Source organism: Fundulus heteroclitus, chromosome 18, assembly GCF_011125445.2.
Source record: "Fundulus heteroclitus isolate FHET01 chromosome 18, MU-UCD_Fhet_4.1, whole genome shotgun sequence".
Taxonomy (NCBI): Eukaryota; Metazoa; Chordata; class Actinopteri; order Cyprinodontiformes; family Fundulidae; genus Fundulus; species Fundulus heteroclitus.
The window spans coordinates 35,581,017-35,596,475 of NC_046378.1; the positions used below are offsets into that span (position 1 = coordinate 35,581,017).

The 15,459-nt window shown below is 43.2% G+C and overlaps 1 protein-coding gene across 3 annotated transcripts in view; it reads right to left on the reverse strand.

Moving 5' to 3' along the window:
- The window catches only part of prdm10 (PR domain containing 10), a 28,364-nt gene that overhangs the window by 6,493 nt on the left and 6,412 nt on the right, over nucleotides 1-15,459 (reverse strand). For 2 of the 3 annotated variants that reach the window (XM_021319386.2, XM_021319387.2), the window contains 16 exons: nucleotides 15,330-15,389; nucleotides 15,143-15,247; nucleotides 14,805-14,973; nucleotides 12,127-12,368; nucleotides 9,090-9,290; nucleotides 8,920-8,992; nucleotides 8,717-8,834; nucleotides 8,508-8,628; nucleotides 6,661-6,930; nucleotides 6,537-6,548; nucleotides 6,021-6,365; nucleotides 3,419-3,574; nucleotides 3,148-3,327; nucleotides 2,961-3,071; nucleotides 2,685-2,885; nucleotides 2,462-2,605 (listed from right to left, as the gene is read on the reverse strand). In XM_021319386.2, the coding sequence (XP_021175061.2) occupies nucleotides 2,462-2,605; nucleotides 2,685-2,885; nucleotides 2,961-3,071; nucleotides 3,148-3,327; nucleotides 3,419-3,574; nucleotides 6,021-6,365; nucleotides 6,537-6,548; nucleotides 6,661-6,930; nucleotides 8,508-8,628; nucleotides 8,717-8,834; nucleotides 8,920-8,992; nucleotides 9,090-9,290; nucleotides 12,127-12,368; nucleotides 14,805-14,973; nucleotides 15,143-15,247; nucleotides 15,330-15,389 (2,508 nt within the window). The remainder of the gene's footprint in view (nucleotides 1-2,461; nucleotides 2,606-2,684; nucleotides 2,886-2,960; nucleotides 3,072-3,147; nucleotides 3,328-3,418; nucleotides 3,575-6,020; nucleotides 6,366-6,536; nucleotides 6,549-6,660; nucleotides 6,931-8,507; nucleotides 8,629-8,716; nucleotides 8,835-8,919; nucleotides 8,993-9,089; nucleotides 9,291-12,126; nucleotides 12,369-14,804; nucleotides 14,974-15,142; nucleotides 15,248-15,329; nucleotides 15,390-15,459) is intronic. The other variant, XM_021319389.2, reaches the window with a different exon arrangement.

The window sequence follows — 15,459 nt, forward strand, 5'->3', positions numbered from 1 at the left end:
ACAGAACTAAAAATAAGTAAAATTTTCTTGAAATGAGCGTATTTGTCCTTGATTTCAGCAGGTAAATAAGATTATTTGCCAATGGAATGAGTATTTTTACCCCTAAAATAAGATAATTAGATATAATGCACTGGAAATAAGTTGATGGAGAGGAGTTGTTCCTATTTGAAGTGCAAACATCTTATTCCATTGGCAGATAATCTTATTTAGCTGCTTAAATAAAGTACAAGTACACTCATTTCAAGAAAATTTTACTCATTTTTAGTTTAGTTTAGTCTGTTTTTGCAGTGTTCTTACAAATAAAAAGTTTTCAAAAAATCTTTTTAGACCAATTAGGTGAAATTGGATAATTTTCCACGGCGCACCTGGCGATCACTCACGCCACACAGTGGTTGAAAAACATACGGAAGAGGATTAGGGCCACTCAAAAAAAAAGAATAAAAAAATTAAAAAAAAGAGTCTACTCAATTCTGACTTTTTTTTTCAAAATTCTGACTTTTTTTTCCAGAATTCTGAGAAAAAAGTCAGAATTGAGTAACTTTTTTTTTGAGTGGCCCTAATCCTCTTCCGTAAAAACATGACGGTGCTCTGCTGTAAAACGGTAGATTCAAGAACTAATTATTTTTTAACTAATTATTACTAGTTATTTTGGGGTTATATTTTCTTCTAATATTTACAATCACTGAACTCCTTTTGCAGATCAGAGAAAACACGTTGAGTAGGACTGGCCAGTTTATAGAGATAAAAAAAAACATCAAGATTTTCGAGATACAAGATGAGACGGCATTATAATTATGCTTTTATGTATTCCAGTAGGTTATTTTTCAGCTGATTCTTATATTTATCCAAAGCTGTTTGTTAAAAAAATGTGCCTGCAAGACATTCGGGATAAAGCTTTGACTAAGAGACGCCTTTTAGTTATGTTGAGCTAAATATCATATATCTGCATTTAGCCTAAAAAATATGGAGATATTATTTTTATATTGTCCAGTCCTAATAAAGAGCCACACAGGTTTGTCACGATCACATCACAGCTGATATTTACACGCTGCAAAAAGGGAGCTCAAAGTAAAATTTTCTTGAAATTTAAGAATTTTTCCTTGATTTGAACAGGTAAATAAGATTATTTGCCAATGAAATAAGATTTTTCTTAGAATAAGAACAATTCATCTCTATCATCTTATTTCAAGTGCAGGATGTCTAATTATCTTATTTTAGGGCTAAAAATACTCATTCCATTAGCAAATGGTCTTATTTAGCTGTTCAAATCATGGAAAAATACACTCATTTCAAGAAAATTTTACTTACTTTTAGTTCCCTTTTTGCAGCGCGTCAAATGACAAACAAAAGGTTTTTCTTCCTGTGTCACGATCACTTTTAGCCAGACTCATCGCATCCTGCAGCTCAGTGTCTAGACTGACGGAAATAAGAAGTTACTGTCGTCGAGAGGTCAAATTAGGTCCATATGATTGTGGACTGATGGGGGGAAAAAGCAAGCACTTAAATAATATAACTTCCAGTTCCAATAAAGTCTGGAAAGGCACAGAACAGCACAACATTTGTGTTTTTCCAGGTGTGCAAAGGTCAAAAAGAGTGCAGACAAATATATTGATGCGTCCAGATTCTGCACACTGCAAAAATGGATCTAAAAATAAGTAAAATGTTCGTAAAGTTAGTGTATTTATCCTTGATTTGAGCAGGTAAATAAGATTATCTGCCAATGGAATGAGTATTTTGACCCCTAAAATAAGATAATTAGACATCCTGCACTTGAAATAAGATGATGGAGATAAATTGTTCCCATTTTAAGTGCAAAAACCTTATTCCATTGGCAAATAGTCTTATTTACCTGCTCAAATCAAGGTAAAATACACTAATTTTAAGAACATTTTACTTATTTCTAGTTCTGTTTTTGCAGTGCAGGCTCTAAGCTTGACCACTGTAGATAGATCTACTTTTAAATGGGCTAAAAAAAAAGGCAGAACTTTGAACATCTGAGTTTTAAAAATGTACCTGTATGTACCGTTGACACTCTGGTCACGGTTTATAGATTATTGTAAGGTTCTGTAAGGGACGTTGAGTACATTTCATGGTTTGTTTTCTTGACTTACATCTGGTCCTCATCAGGCGTTGTTACACTCGTGTTGCGTTCCCCATCCTGTCCCTCTGCGTTTGCATAAACCTGCAGTTTCATGCATTCCTTGACACACGCTTGTCTTTATTCTACATTTTCTTGTTTGTTCACTCCATTCATTCCTACCTCAGCTCTGTTTTCTCTACTCGGATGACAGTCGGAGAATTTCATGCTTCCCCAGTGGGTTTAAGTTTCTTCTAAGCTACCTTCTAAGCTAGTTTCTTTTTAGCTACCAGAACCCCAATTTTTGCACGACGTTCTCCCCTCACCACCAGCTGGAAATAAAAAACCTTCGTGGCGCACAGACAAAACGAGTCTTCTTCTCACCACCACGGCCTCCGCAGTGGCACAGTCGGCGCTGATGACCGCAGGAGCGCTGCTGATGACGGCCGTGGTCAGAGGCGTCTGGATGGTGTTGGCCAGCTGGGCGAACTCCGGATGCTTTTTCCTGATGTGCTGCACCATCTTAGTCTGGAAAACACGGCCTTCTTTTTTTTTAAAGGAGCTGCTGCAAACGTGACCAGAAAGCGTCGTAGAACGCGTCACTCACCTTGCTGCTGTACTGTTTGGCACAGTGCGGGCAGCAGACTGGCGCCGTGGCAATGGTGCCGGACAGCTGGGTGTGGGTACTCAGCATCGGGTCCGGCTCGCCGGGAGCAGCCGGACGCAGCTTGCGGATGCTGGGAGGCAACTCCGCCCCCGGGTGATTCTTCAGTATGTGAGCTTTCCTTTTACTGGCACTCTTGTACACCTGCAGAGACATCAGTCGGTGAGTTAGCCCCTGGCGCTGCGATGCAGGTAGACAAGGAAGCGAAGCAGCACGCACCTTGTCACAATACTGGCAGAAGTAGTCCCTGTTGGGTTTGATGATCGGCAGCGTCAGCTCTGGCACGTCGTCGATCCGCATCTCCGGATGCCGTTTGGACAAGTGGTTGACCTGCGAACGGATAAATCAGAGTCAGGCTGAGCTGGAGAACCGGGCGGCGAACCGAGGTCCGAGAGCCGCGCCTCACCAGCATTCCTCTGCGGCGGAATCCCATCATGCACAGCCGGCATTTGAAGACGAAGCTGTCGAGGTCGGTGGCGGGGACCTTGGTTTTGTGGATCTTGGAGTGGTGGGTCCGGTCGGACTTCTTGGCCTCTCGGTCCGGGTTGTGCATGCGTTGCATATGTTCGCGCAGCTTGTCTTTCCTCTGGAGAGAGCAACATCGGTTAAGGGTTAGGCCTCCGCAGACAACAGAGCTGAGCGTTACCCTGCGGCGCCGGCGTCCTGCTGCCATTCACCTTGAACTGTTTGCCGCAGGTCGAGCACAGGAAGTCCTTGCGGTCGGAGTGCCGCAGCATGTGGAGCCGCAGCTTGTCCGGTCGGCAGAAGGCCTTTTCGCAGTCTGGGCACTGGAAGATCTTCTCCGAGTGGAAGCAGCGGATATGCTTCTTCACCTGCACAGGAGATTTCACAGTTTCAGTCGGAGGCTTATTGCTTTTATCATGATCGTCATTCTAAATCGGACCTTTTACACTGCAAAAACGGATCTAAAAACAAGTAAAATGTTCTTAAAGTTAGTCTATTCGTCCTTGATTTGAGCCAGTAAAGAAGATTATCTGCCAATGGAATGAGTATCTTTGCCCCTAAAATAAGATAATTAGACACCCTGCACTTGAAATAAGATGATTATTATGAATAAAGATAAATTGTTCCAATTTTAAGTGGAAAAATATTATTCTATTGGCAAATCATCTTATTTACCTGCTCAAATCAAGGACAAATACACTAATTTAAAGAAAATTTTACTTATTTTTAGTTCTGTTTTTGCAGTGTAATGAAGCGATGTTTCCCCCCACCGTTCTACAAGCCCTGTAGAAAATGTAGTAAAAATTATTATATGACTGTAGGTGTTTGCAGTTATTTCATTACATTTATTAGCCTTTCTAAATAGCGGCAGGTCGCATCCTGAGCTATTTCTGTCTCTGGGCTCCCACAAAGCGGACATGAGCTTTATTTAACGAGCGTTTACGCGGCGTCACACCATCAACCGCTCGCCGGTGCATCGAACTGCTGCACTGATCTTTTCCAAGGCAGGTGCGACTGCGGCGTCACAACCCATCTCTAACCGCCTGCGGTGGGAAATGTAGGAATTTGTCACAAGAAATGAAGCCAATAGTTGTGCTGGACTATGAGGGGCACACCCAGGTGTGCGGGAGCCTTCAGTGTTAAGTTGTCGCTCCTACTTTCAGCTCAAAGTCACCTGCATTTGCAGGCCGGTAAACTCACACTCCCGCCAGGAGAGAGAAAGCGCTCTGAGTTAGAGCCGGACGATAATTGAATAACAATATATATCGATCGATAGACGTATATAGATGATAGAAAAAAAAAAAGGGTAAATAAAAAGTTCAATAGAATAACAGTTTTCCTACCTTTTGCATTCTAGCCATGTAGGTTAATATTACATCATTACATCCTCCCAACCAATCACAACGCAGGACACCACAGGAGAGACTGGTCCATCTTTTTCGTATAGCTTATATATTAACGTGCCTTAAACATATAGTAATTGCAGTGTTTCCCGCAGCGCTATCTTGGCGTGGCGGCCGCCACGCCAAACTCACGCTACCGCCACGCCAACATTCCCAAAAAAAAAAAAAAAAAGTGACGTTAAGACACGCTTTCGCGCGTGCGTGAATGGCATGGAAAAAACACATGGATACCCCCGCTCCGCGAGTCGGTCCGCGGAAAACGTGTTTTTTGACCCCTAAAATAAGATAATTAGACATCCTGCACTTGAAATAAGATGATGGAGATGAGTTGTTCCTATTTTAAGTGCAAAAATCTTATTCCATTGGCAGATAATCTTATTTACCTGCTCAGATCAAGGACAGATGCACTCATTTTAAGAAAATTTTACTTATTTTTGGTTCCGTTTTGGCAGTGTAAATGCCTCTATGGTCATTTTCAGATGATGTCCTGCAAACATACACTGCAAAAACGGAACTAAAAAAAAGTAAAATTTTCTTAAAATTAGTGCATCTGTCCTTGATCTGAGCAGGTAAATAAGATGATCTGCCAATAGAATAACATTTTTGCACTTAAAATAGGAACAACTCATCTCCATCATCTTATTTCAAGTGCAGGATGTCTAATTATCTTGATTTAGGGGTCAAAATACTCATTCTATTGGCAAATGATCATATTTACCTGCTCAGATCAAGGAAAAAAAACAAACACTATGTTTAAGAACATTTTGCTCATTTTTAAATCCGTTTTTGCAGTGTAACATTAGCTCTGATTGTCACAAATACTTAAAAGTCTTTCCGTTGGAAACAAAGCCAAACACAAAACTTCTAGGGGAGACTCCGTGACGCGACTGAGGTTTTGGATTTCCAAATTCGAATGATTATAGAACCTTAAACTCCAAGGATTAAGATCCTCTGAGGATTTATAAAACCAGAAAAATGGTTGATGTAACTAAAGATTTCCCCGAATCCAGACTGGCTCAGATATCCACAGACGTCAGTCTAAATCCTGCAGGAAGAGTTGCTGAAGGTTTAACTTTTAACTCGTTAAGACCGTTTACTTTCTCATCGGGGATCATGAATCCGTGCAGCTGGTCGTTTCTCTTTGCCGCCACAGAAAGGATTGTTTGACAGAACTCGATGGAATCGACCAAAACTCAGAAGGATGAAGTCCGGGAAACCAACGACAAACAACTGTTGGTTTAGACCCGCTGGGAATATTATCGCTCTTTAAACAACTGCAAATTCAGTTAGGTCCTCCTCTAGAACAGGACGCCACCCTGACCTTCCTGGCATCAACAGATCAGCCCCTGCAGAAGACGACTCCCCACATCCCAAAAAACAAAAAAAAAAACCCACTTCTCTCACTACCGACCTGGATGAAGTCAGGGAAGCTCTTCTTGCAGGTGGGACAGGTGAAGCAGCCGTCCACCGAATGCACCTCCACGTGATCCTTCAGCAGCTCCAGCCTCTCGAACGTCTCCGGGCACAGCAGGCACGAGTACGAGCGGTTCTCGGTGTGCGCCAGCAGGTGGTCCTCCAGCGCCGAGTCGCTCACGAAGCTCTTGGTGCAGACGTGGCAGGAGAAGGTGTAGGCGTCGCGGCCGTGGACCCGCAGGTGCAGGTCCAGCTTGTCCTTGTCCCGGAAGGCCTTGCCGCACAGCGTGCACTTGAAAGGGCGGAAGCTCTTCCTGATGAAGAGGTGCTGCAGCGCGGCGTTCTGGGGTGCAAAGGAGAAGCGGGGGGAGGTCAGCGGGTGATCGCTACGCTTCTGCTTCAAGACAAAACAGGAGTCTGAACGGCGGGGGGGGGGGGAATCTGTGCCCCGGCCACATGTGCCCCGTACAGAAAGAATAATCGGCTGTCTCGCCTTCTCCCAGGTTCAACCTACCTGCTCATCCGTCTGCGAGGGGAAGCACACATTGAGGGAGAAGAGACACACGGTTGTAAAGCGTACAGCGGCATTGAACACTGCGGCTCTTCTGGAGAGAAAAAACCCGAGTCTGCCGTCTCACCCGGATTTTCTTGGCGCGGTGCATGTCCTGGGAGGTGAGGTGGGGCTCTGGCTGGCTGCTCTGGGTTAGGTCCTCCTTCAGCGGGACAGGCGGGTCCGGGTTGGCGGCGGGCGTCTCGGGCTGCAGGACCGGCTCCCCGGCGGGGGGGTCCGGCGGGCCCTCGTCCTCGGTCCCGGCCTCCCCCTCAGGCTCCATGTCCGCCTCCTTCAGCCCGTTCTGCGCTCCTTCGCCGCGTTCCTCCGACGGCTTCTCCGTCAACTCCAGCGTTTCCTGGTTAAAGCAGAACTTTACTTCGTGTTGGTCGGCGCTTAGACGCGTTTATGTGCCCAGAAATCCACATTACTGCAGCTTAGATCGGCACCAGCTGGTAAATGTGTCGTTTGTTTCTGCATTTCGTATAACTGCACTGCAAAAACGGATCTAAAAATAAGCAAAATGTTCCTAAACATAGTGTTTTTGTCCTTGAGTTGAGCAGGTAAATAAGATCATCTGCCAATGGAATGAGAATTTTGACCCCTAAATTAAGATAATTAGACATCCTGCACTTGAAATAAGATGATGGAGATGAATTGTTCCCGTTTTAAGTGCAAAAATCTTATTCTATTGGCAGATCATCTTATTTACCTGGTCAAATCAAGGACAGATACACTAATTTTAAGAAAATGTTACTTATTTTTAGTTCTGTTTTTGCAGTGTGAGCAGCTTTTTGCACGTTTCCACTGGCGTCATGTTTGATCTTTGGTGATGAGCTGCAGCTCTTGCAAAAATGTATCTAAAAATAAGAGAAATGTTCTTAAAATTTGTGTTTTATCCTAGATTTGAGCAGGTAAATAAGATTATCTGCCAATGGAATGAGTATTTTCACCCCTAAAATAAGATAATTAGATACAATGCACTTGAAATAAGATTATGGAGATGAGTTGTTCTTATTTCAAGTGCAAAAATCTTATTGCATTGGCAGATCATCTTATTTACCTGATCAAATCAAGGACAGATACACCTTTTTCAAGACAATATTACTTATTTTTAGTTCTGTTTTTGCAGTGTAGCGGCTGGAACGCCCCCCCTGCCCTCCAGTAAGCAAACTGTAATTATATAGCACAGGATAAAAACCACAAAGTGCTTCAAAATAAAAACAACGATAAGGCAAGAGAAAATAAAAAGATAAGTATTCAAAGACCGATCCCCTCTGGTCCTGAAATTAGTTCCTGGAACCATCAACAGCCTTTGGCTGGGGGTGATATTCTGTCTTTTTGTTATGTTGGTTAAAAGTCTGGCAGCAGCATTCTCCACTGACTGCAGACAGCTGAGATCGTTCTTATCCAAACATATAAATAGTTACAATAGTAAGACGAGATTAAATAAAAGCATGAATAATCATCTCTAATTCAGCCTTTGACACCAAAGTCTAAAGCTTAGAAATATTTCTTAGCTGAAATAAGCATTTTTTGATTAATCTGTGAGAATGACTCTCTAGTGACATGGCAGAATCAGAAATTATGCCAAGGTTTCTGAGGCTTGGTTTGAAAGAGGAGGGCAATACATCCAGAAATTTCTCAATTTCCATTATTTGGTTCTTAGGGGCAATGATGAGGGTTTCCATCTTATCAGAGTTTACCTGCAAGCAGTTGTCTCAGAGCCACTGTTTAATATCATTAACACATAATTTTCCAGTTAGAAGCTATGATAACTTATTATTAGAATGTTAAATTATTGCTTTAAACCCAATCTGCCAGAGGTATGAATAATTCAGGGCTTAACTGTAGCTACAGGGATTTATTTATTAGGTTTTTCTTCTCGTTATCTTTTTTATCTACCTTTTCTCACAGTAACAGAAATGAACTTACTCCGCTCTTGTCCCCGTTGGCGCCCCCAGGTGGACGTAAACGGATGCATTTCGGGGGCCGCCCCGGTCTCCTCCCTGAGCCAAACCTCTTCCTGCCCCTCCCTCGGCCGCGGCCTCTGGACCTGAGAGCAAGACGGTGACGGGCGTCAGTCGACGGTCATTAAAGACACCAAGCACAGAAAGCAGAGGACGACGAGCAAAGGCGGCCACCTTGAGACGGAGCTCAGCTTGTCGTCGTGCATGTTGAGGTGCTGCTGCAGCTGCTCCGAGCTCACGAAGCGCCGGTTGCACTCGTAGCACGGCCAGTTCCACTCCTGCTCCTGCAGAGCTGGACAAACAAGGCGAGGCGCGGGTCAGGACGGGGAAGCCGCCGTTCGGTACGGCGGACTGAAACGGCGCCGGGCCAGAGTCACCTTTCCTCTCCTCGTCCGTGACGTCGTGGATCTTCTGGTTGACGAAGTCGGCGTACGACGCTGCGTACCACACCTGCGGAGCAGATCACAGACCCAGAGAGCTCCTCACCCGCTCTGTTCCCCAACGCTAAGCCGCTCCCCCCCCGCCCCCCCGCCCAGCGCTCACCGACCTTCAGCTCCTGCTTGGGCTGGATGTGTTTGATGGTGCTGTAGAAGATTTCGGAGCCGTACTGGTAGGCCACCAGGTTCTGCTCCAGGTGGTTCTGCGCCGGCCTCACAAACATCATCCAGTTGCAGCTGTCCTCGTCGGAGAGGTCCAGCCACACGTCGCTCGTCTTCTCCCCGTCCTTCGCGCTGTCCAGCATGCACAGCTGCCAACGACAAAAACGCATCAGCCAGACGCCGTGACAGCCGTTTAACACCCCCCCCCCTCTGTGGCCGCGTTGGGATGTTTCCCCTCGTTCACGCTCGTCTCCACTGAGCTATATAATACACTGGAGTGCTGATTTTGCCGAAAAACTGAAGTCACTGGCCGCCATCTTGCTACTCCCTACTCTCACAGAATCCCACAGGATTTGGTTGCAACAACAAGCAGTTTTCTGGCTCAGTGAAAACGTTTCACAGGTAATTCTACAGTCAGTGGATGTACTAACACTATCAACTACTAGGAAATTAGGTGCTGAAATATTTTACATGTTATTTATATTAAATTTATATATATGCATATATAAGTATGTGTATATGTATCTATGTATATATATGTATACACATATGTAAATGTATATTTTTGTATATTGTTATTTATATATTTATAAATGTTAAACATATATATTTAAATGAATAAAATGCTAAATATTTCAGCACATGACTTTCTCAGTACTTGATATTTTTAGAACATAACATAAAAGTATATGGCATTTGACATTTTAAAAGTTTTAAGCCCCCCCTGAACATGAGAAAATCCTCGTTATTCGATGCTGTAGCGCACATATTCCCTAGTTACTGAGGGGAAATAGGGAGTACCAATATGGCGGCTGGTGGCTTCAAAGCGACTCGTTCAAACAGACGGCGATTAGCACTCCAGTGTATAATATAGCTCAGTGCTCGTCTCTCATTAGGTAACGGTACCGCTGCTCAACTAAACCGATTTCAGACAGGCAGACTCATATATAGATCTACCTGCTGGTGAAGATTCTCAGTCATCCACGTCATGATCATTCCAAAAAATAAAGTAAAAAAACAAAACTGGACTTTTTTTTTCCGAAGTTTGAAGACGTTTTGCTTCTCATCCAGAAAGCTTTCTCAATTCAAATGTCTGGAGTAATGAGGAGCTCCAAGCTTTATACTATAGCCCAAAAAGGCGTTGTTATGGCTTAGATAACATGCAAATTAAATTGTTTACATCGTCATCCCATATGTAGCTGGAGTCTCTGATAAAATCAAGAGGATTTTCTCCAAACACAAAATCCCAGTACATTTTAAACCAAACAGGACCCTCAGACAGAGGCTGATCCATCCTAAGGACCAAACCCCCAAACCTAAGATGAGCGGAGTGGTGTATGCAGCTCAGTTTAGTGAGGAATGTTCTGATCTTTATATTGGAGAAACCAAACAACCTCTCCACAGACGCATGGCTCAACACAGGAGAGCGACCTCCTCTGGAAAGGACTCTGCTGTCCACCTACACCTAAAGGACAAGGGACACTCTTTGGAGGACCAAAATGTTCACATTTTGGACAGAGAAGACAGATGGTTTGAAAGGGGTGTGAAGGCAGCCATCTACGTTAAGAGAGAAAAAAAAAAAAACTTTAAACAGAGGAGGAAGGCTCGGGTTTCAACTTTCAAAAACTTACAGTACAGCTACAGGTTTGACTCCTTCCAATTATCACCTCAATCCTCACCTCCATGCAGGTGATCACAACATCTCCCCTATAAACCAGGCCAATAACGACCCTAACGACCCCCCATTACTAAGGGGGCGGACCAGTTTTGGGTTAATTTGCATGTCATCTAAGCCATAACAACGCTTTTTTGGGCAATAATATAAAGCTTGGAGCTCCACACTACTCCAGACATTTGAATTGAGAAATCTTTCTGGATGGGAAGCGAGACGTCTTCAATTTTCTGGAAAAAAAGTCCAGTTGTTTTTTTGTTTTTTTTTACTTTTTTTGGAATATACGTGGGTCTGTCACACAGAGAGGCTGTGGACACAGAGTCAAAAGTTTAAACCATTATGTTTTGTATAACTTACAGATAAAAAAAAGCAACATAATTCAGTCTCTATCTCTTGATATTCTACTTTTCTGAGATGTACCTGTACACATTTTAACTTATATGCTGAAGCACAAGCTTACCAACAAGTCAGTAATCGAGTTCTACCAGTGGAGTTTTTTTAAGGTTCTGAGACTTTAAATCTGCTATCTGTTCACTAATTCTGCATCTAACGTGCAAAAACACATACCATCCACAGTTATTGACACCCCCGGAAAAAAAAAGATGTACAAAAGCCCTAAAATAAAAGGTTGTTACGGTGACTTCAAAGTTAAAGTCTCCCTTGAGAGAAATTCACCTCGGATACAGGGATCAGCTGCATTTCACTACATATTCAATCACCAATAAAAGAAGTGTTAGTAAAATAATAAACATAAAATAGTAACAGCGGTTCATAAATCACAGTTTGACTAAAACAATCATTAAAACCATCCTGAGACACTCTTACAGTTTGCAGGGATTTTTTTTTTACCTACTGACTCTGTGTGGAGGTCCTTATTCAGGAAATTTATATTTTCTTGTCTTCCCCATTCTGAAGAGCGACTATGAGAAATCAGCCCTTTGCCTCATATCTATATTAAGGTTATAACAGTTACAAATTATTAGATCCTAGAAACGTGGATGAAATAAAAAAATAAAATGAGTAAAACTGATTCAGATACATTTAGAAATATCAGGAGTGGCAATAAATGTGGCAAATACGGGATATTTCTTATCCCAAATAATAAATTATGTCAAATATAGACGGCAAGAGAGGATTTCATCTCAATGCTTTTTACATTTCTGACTTAGAGGCTGAAGATAAATAGCTAGTTTTGATAACCAGACTTCTTTTAACAGCGTGCGCTCTGCTCTCAGGGAGAATTGGCTTGAACTCGCCGCAGAAGTCGGTTATTTTCAGTCTAAATGTCGCCGACTGCGACACGTCTCACTTACTTTTAATTGAAAGTAGTGGTCCTGCAGCTCACTCTGTGGAACCAGGGGCCCCTCCACAGGGCCGAACTGGGTGCGCTTGGGGATGCGCCTCTTGGAGAACACTCCCCCCAGGAAGCGGTCGATGTAGAGGATCTGAGGCAGACTGGCCCTGGCTTTGGATAAGACGGGCCGGTTGGGGATGGGATGCAGGGGCCCATGCAGGGGACAGTCTGAAGGGTTGGAGCTGTTGCACTCCTCGCACCCTGAGACACCACAGACAGAGACAAGGCGTCAGACAGCATCTAGATACAGGTGTAGCTGTAGTTAATACCTTTAAATGGTAGCCGCCTGAATAATAAAAGTAATAAATCCCGGAATAAGCTCAAACATTTCTCCGTGTTACATTTTATTTATAATCTTTTCAAGGCTGCATTTCAAATCTGTAAACAGTTCATTGCATAAATCAGTCTCTTCATCAGAGATTTAAATCTGTTGTGATTAAAGTAGAATGGGAGGCAGATCCTTTAGTTATCGGGAACCAACTCCCAGTTTTGATCCGTGAGGCAGACACCCCGTCTACTTTTAAGACCAGGCTTAAAACCTTCCTTCTTGATAAAGCTTAGACTGGCTTGAACTATCCTGATCCATCTCTGTAGTGTAGTTATGCCGCTATTGGCTGCCATTTCGACCTTCTCTCTACATCTGGCCTGTGATATATTATAGAATTATTTTTGTTCTTTGACAATGTATTTTGGGAAAAAACTGGTTAGTTTTAAACTAAGAGCAACATATATGTTCGTGTCTGTTATGTTGCTCACATAAAACTAAGAACAACATGTGTTATTTTGCTATAACTTGTTTTAACTTGTGGGGGGAACCTATGACAATGTGTTGTGGGAAAGACTGATTCTGTATTCCTTATTTTGCTTATATTTGCGCTATTATCTAAGTTTGCAATATTATTTTGCTTCACACACTGCTGAGATGCAGGGAACGGTTTTGTTTTGGAAACAGGACGAACAGATACTTTGTTTATTGGTATAAAAAGGAGGGGACCGCCCTCAGTCGCTGAAGTCAGCCGTGGGTTGTATGGACGCCCGGCCACGTGGATTGCTCTCTAACCGGACTGACCGACTTCCCAGTCCTAACCATGGTAAGAGATGGAACAACACGACTGTTTGAAAGCTTGCCAGGATTTAAGTGCTTGCTACTTTGCGTGTTTGCGAAGTGCTTGCTGTTTTGTGTTGCTGTGTTCTGTGGGGAATAATAAATGTGTGCCTTATATTCTAACAGAAACAGTGTTTGAGTCCTTATTTGTGTTTGCCGATCTCTCCCGATCCTGAAATAAACATTTCATAAAAACAGGCCTGGTTTTCTGTTTAGTTATGACGACATCCTGGGGGACAGAGTGACTAAACTACTGCTGCTAAAAACTTCATGTTCTCCTATAGATGGTACAACTGACTCTGTTCCTCTCCTAGACAAAGCTTTAGGCTGACCTTTGACTGCAGCTAACTGTGTGCTCTCTTTCATCCTGTAGATCTGAAAACTGACTCAGAGCCGATCTGGTGGACGTTTCTCCTCCCTGTTAAAGGGGAGTTTTCCTCTCCACTGTCGCTTCATGCATGCTCAGTATGAGGGATTGCTGCAAAGCCATCAACAATGCAGACGACTGTCCACTGTGGCTCTACGCTCTTTCAGGAGGAGTGAATGCTGCTTGGAGAGACTTGATGCAACCTGCTGGGTTTCCTTAGAAAACTTTTTAACCAATGTGTCCGCATGATCCGACAGAACTGACATTGTGAAGGGCATTGAGATGACGCGTTGTGAATTGGTGCTACACAGATAAACTGAATTGAGTTAAATTACAAAATTTGAGGATTAGAAGTATAATTGTATAAAAAAAATTAAATTTAACAGAGTGTATACTCGATCAGTTAGCTTTGTCTTTAGGTTTATCGGACTCGTGCTGAGGGTGAAGTGTAATTATCCCGTGAGTTTCGCTAAGCATGTGTCTGCGGGCCGCGGGCACTGAGCTATATAATACACTGGAGTGCTGATTTTGCTGAAAAACTGAAGTCACTGGCCGCCATCTTGCTACTCCCTACTCTCACAGAATCCCACAGGATTTGGTTGCAACAACAAACAGTTTTCTGGCTGTGTGAAAACGTTTCACAGGTAATTCTACAGTCAGTGGATGTACTAACACTATCAACTACTAGAAAATTAGGTGCTGAAATATTTTACATGTTATTCATATTAGATATATACATGTATATATAAGTATGTGTATATGTATATATGTATATATATATATGTATACACATATGTAAATATATGTTTTTGTATATTGTTATTTATATATTTATAAATGTTAAACATATATATTTAAATTAATAAAATGCAAAATATTTCAGCACATGACTTTCTCAGTACTTGATATTTTTAGAACATAACATAAAAGTATATGGCATTTGACATTTTAAAAGTTTTAAGCCCCCCCTGAACATGAGAAAATCCTCGTTATTCGATGCTGTAGCGCACGTATTCCCTAGTTACAGGGGGGAAATAGGGAGTACCAATATGGCGGCTGGTGGCTTCAAAGTGACTCGTTCAAACAGACGGTGATTAGCACTCCAGTGTATTATATAGCTCAGTGGCCGCGGGGCGGTATTTGGGGGGGTGGAGGCTTTACTCACAGAGGGTGTGAGGGTCGAACAGCTGAGGGTGTCGCAGCACCCAGTCGTCCATCTCTGAGTCTTCGTCCTCCACTTCGTCGGAGTCGTCTGTGGAGTCCGTGGCTCCCAGCGGGCTGCTGGCAGGCTCTGCCATGTCGGCCATGTCTGCGAGGGAGGTGGACAGCTGCTCCTGTGTGGGAGAGTTAGCGGTCGACTCAGATGAACCACTTGTTCTAAACAAGGTTTTTTTTCTGGATATTAACGTCAATGTCTGATTACGGCGGGTGGACTCAGTCAATTCTAAGACTTTTACATTTAGACTGCGTTGAAGTTTTCACAGAAAAAAACTCCTAACCCACCTGGGAAACGGGCTCCAGGATGGCTTGCGGAGCATCTGCTACATTGCTGAGAACATGCAGATTGGCAGCGTTCACGTTCTGTCCGCCGGGCAGGAGAACGGTCACCTGTAGGCGAGGAACATCTCTGACGTCTGGGTTTGGGAGAACGAGGCGACTGGCAGACGTGGAAAAGGCCAGGCAGACCTACCTGCTGGGTGGTGCCGTCCTGCTGGATGTACGCTACTTGTGGCTGATCAGAAAAGACCGTCTGAGGAAACATGGGGAAAAAAAAACGTGCGCCTATAAACTTAAATATACAATAAGTGACCCCTTATTTG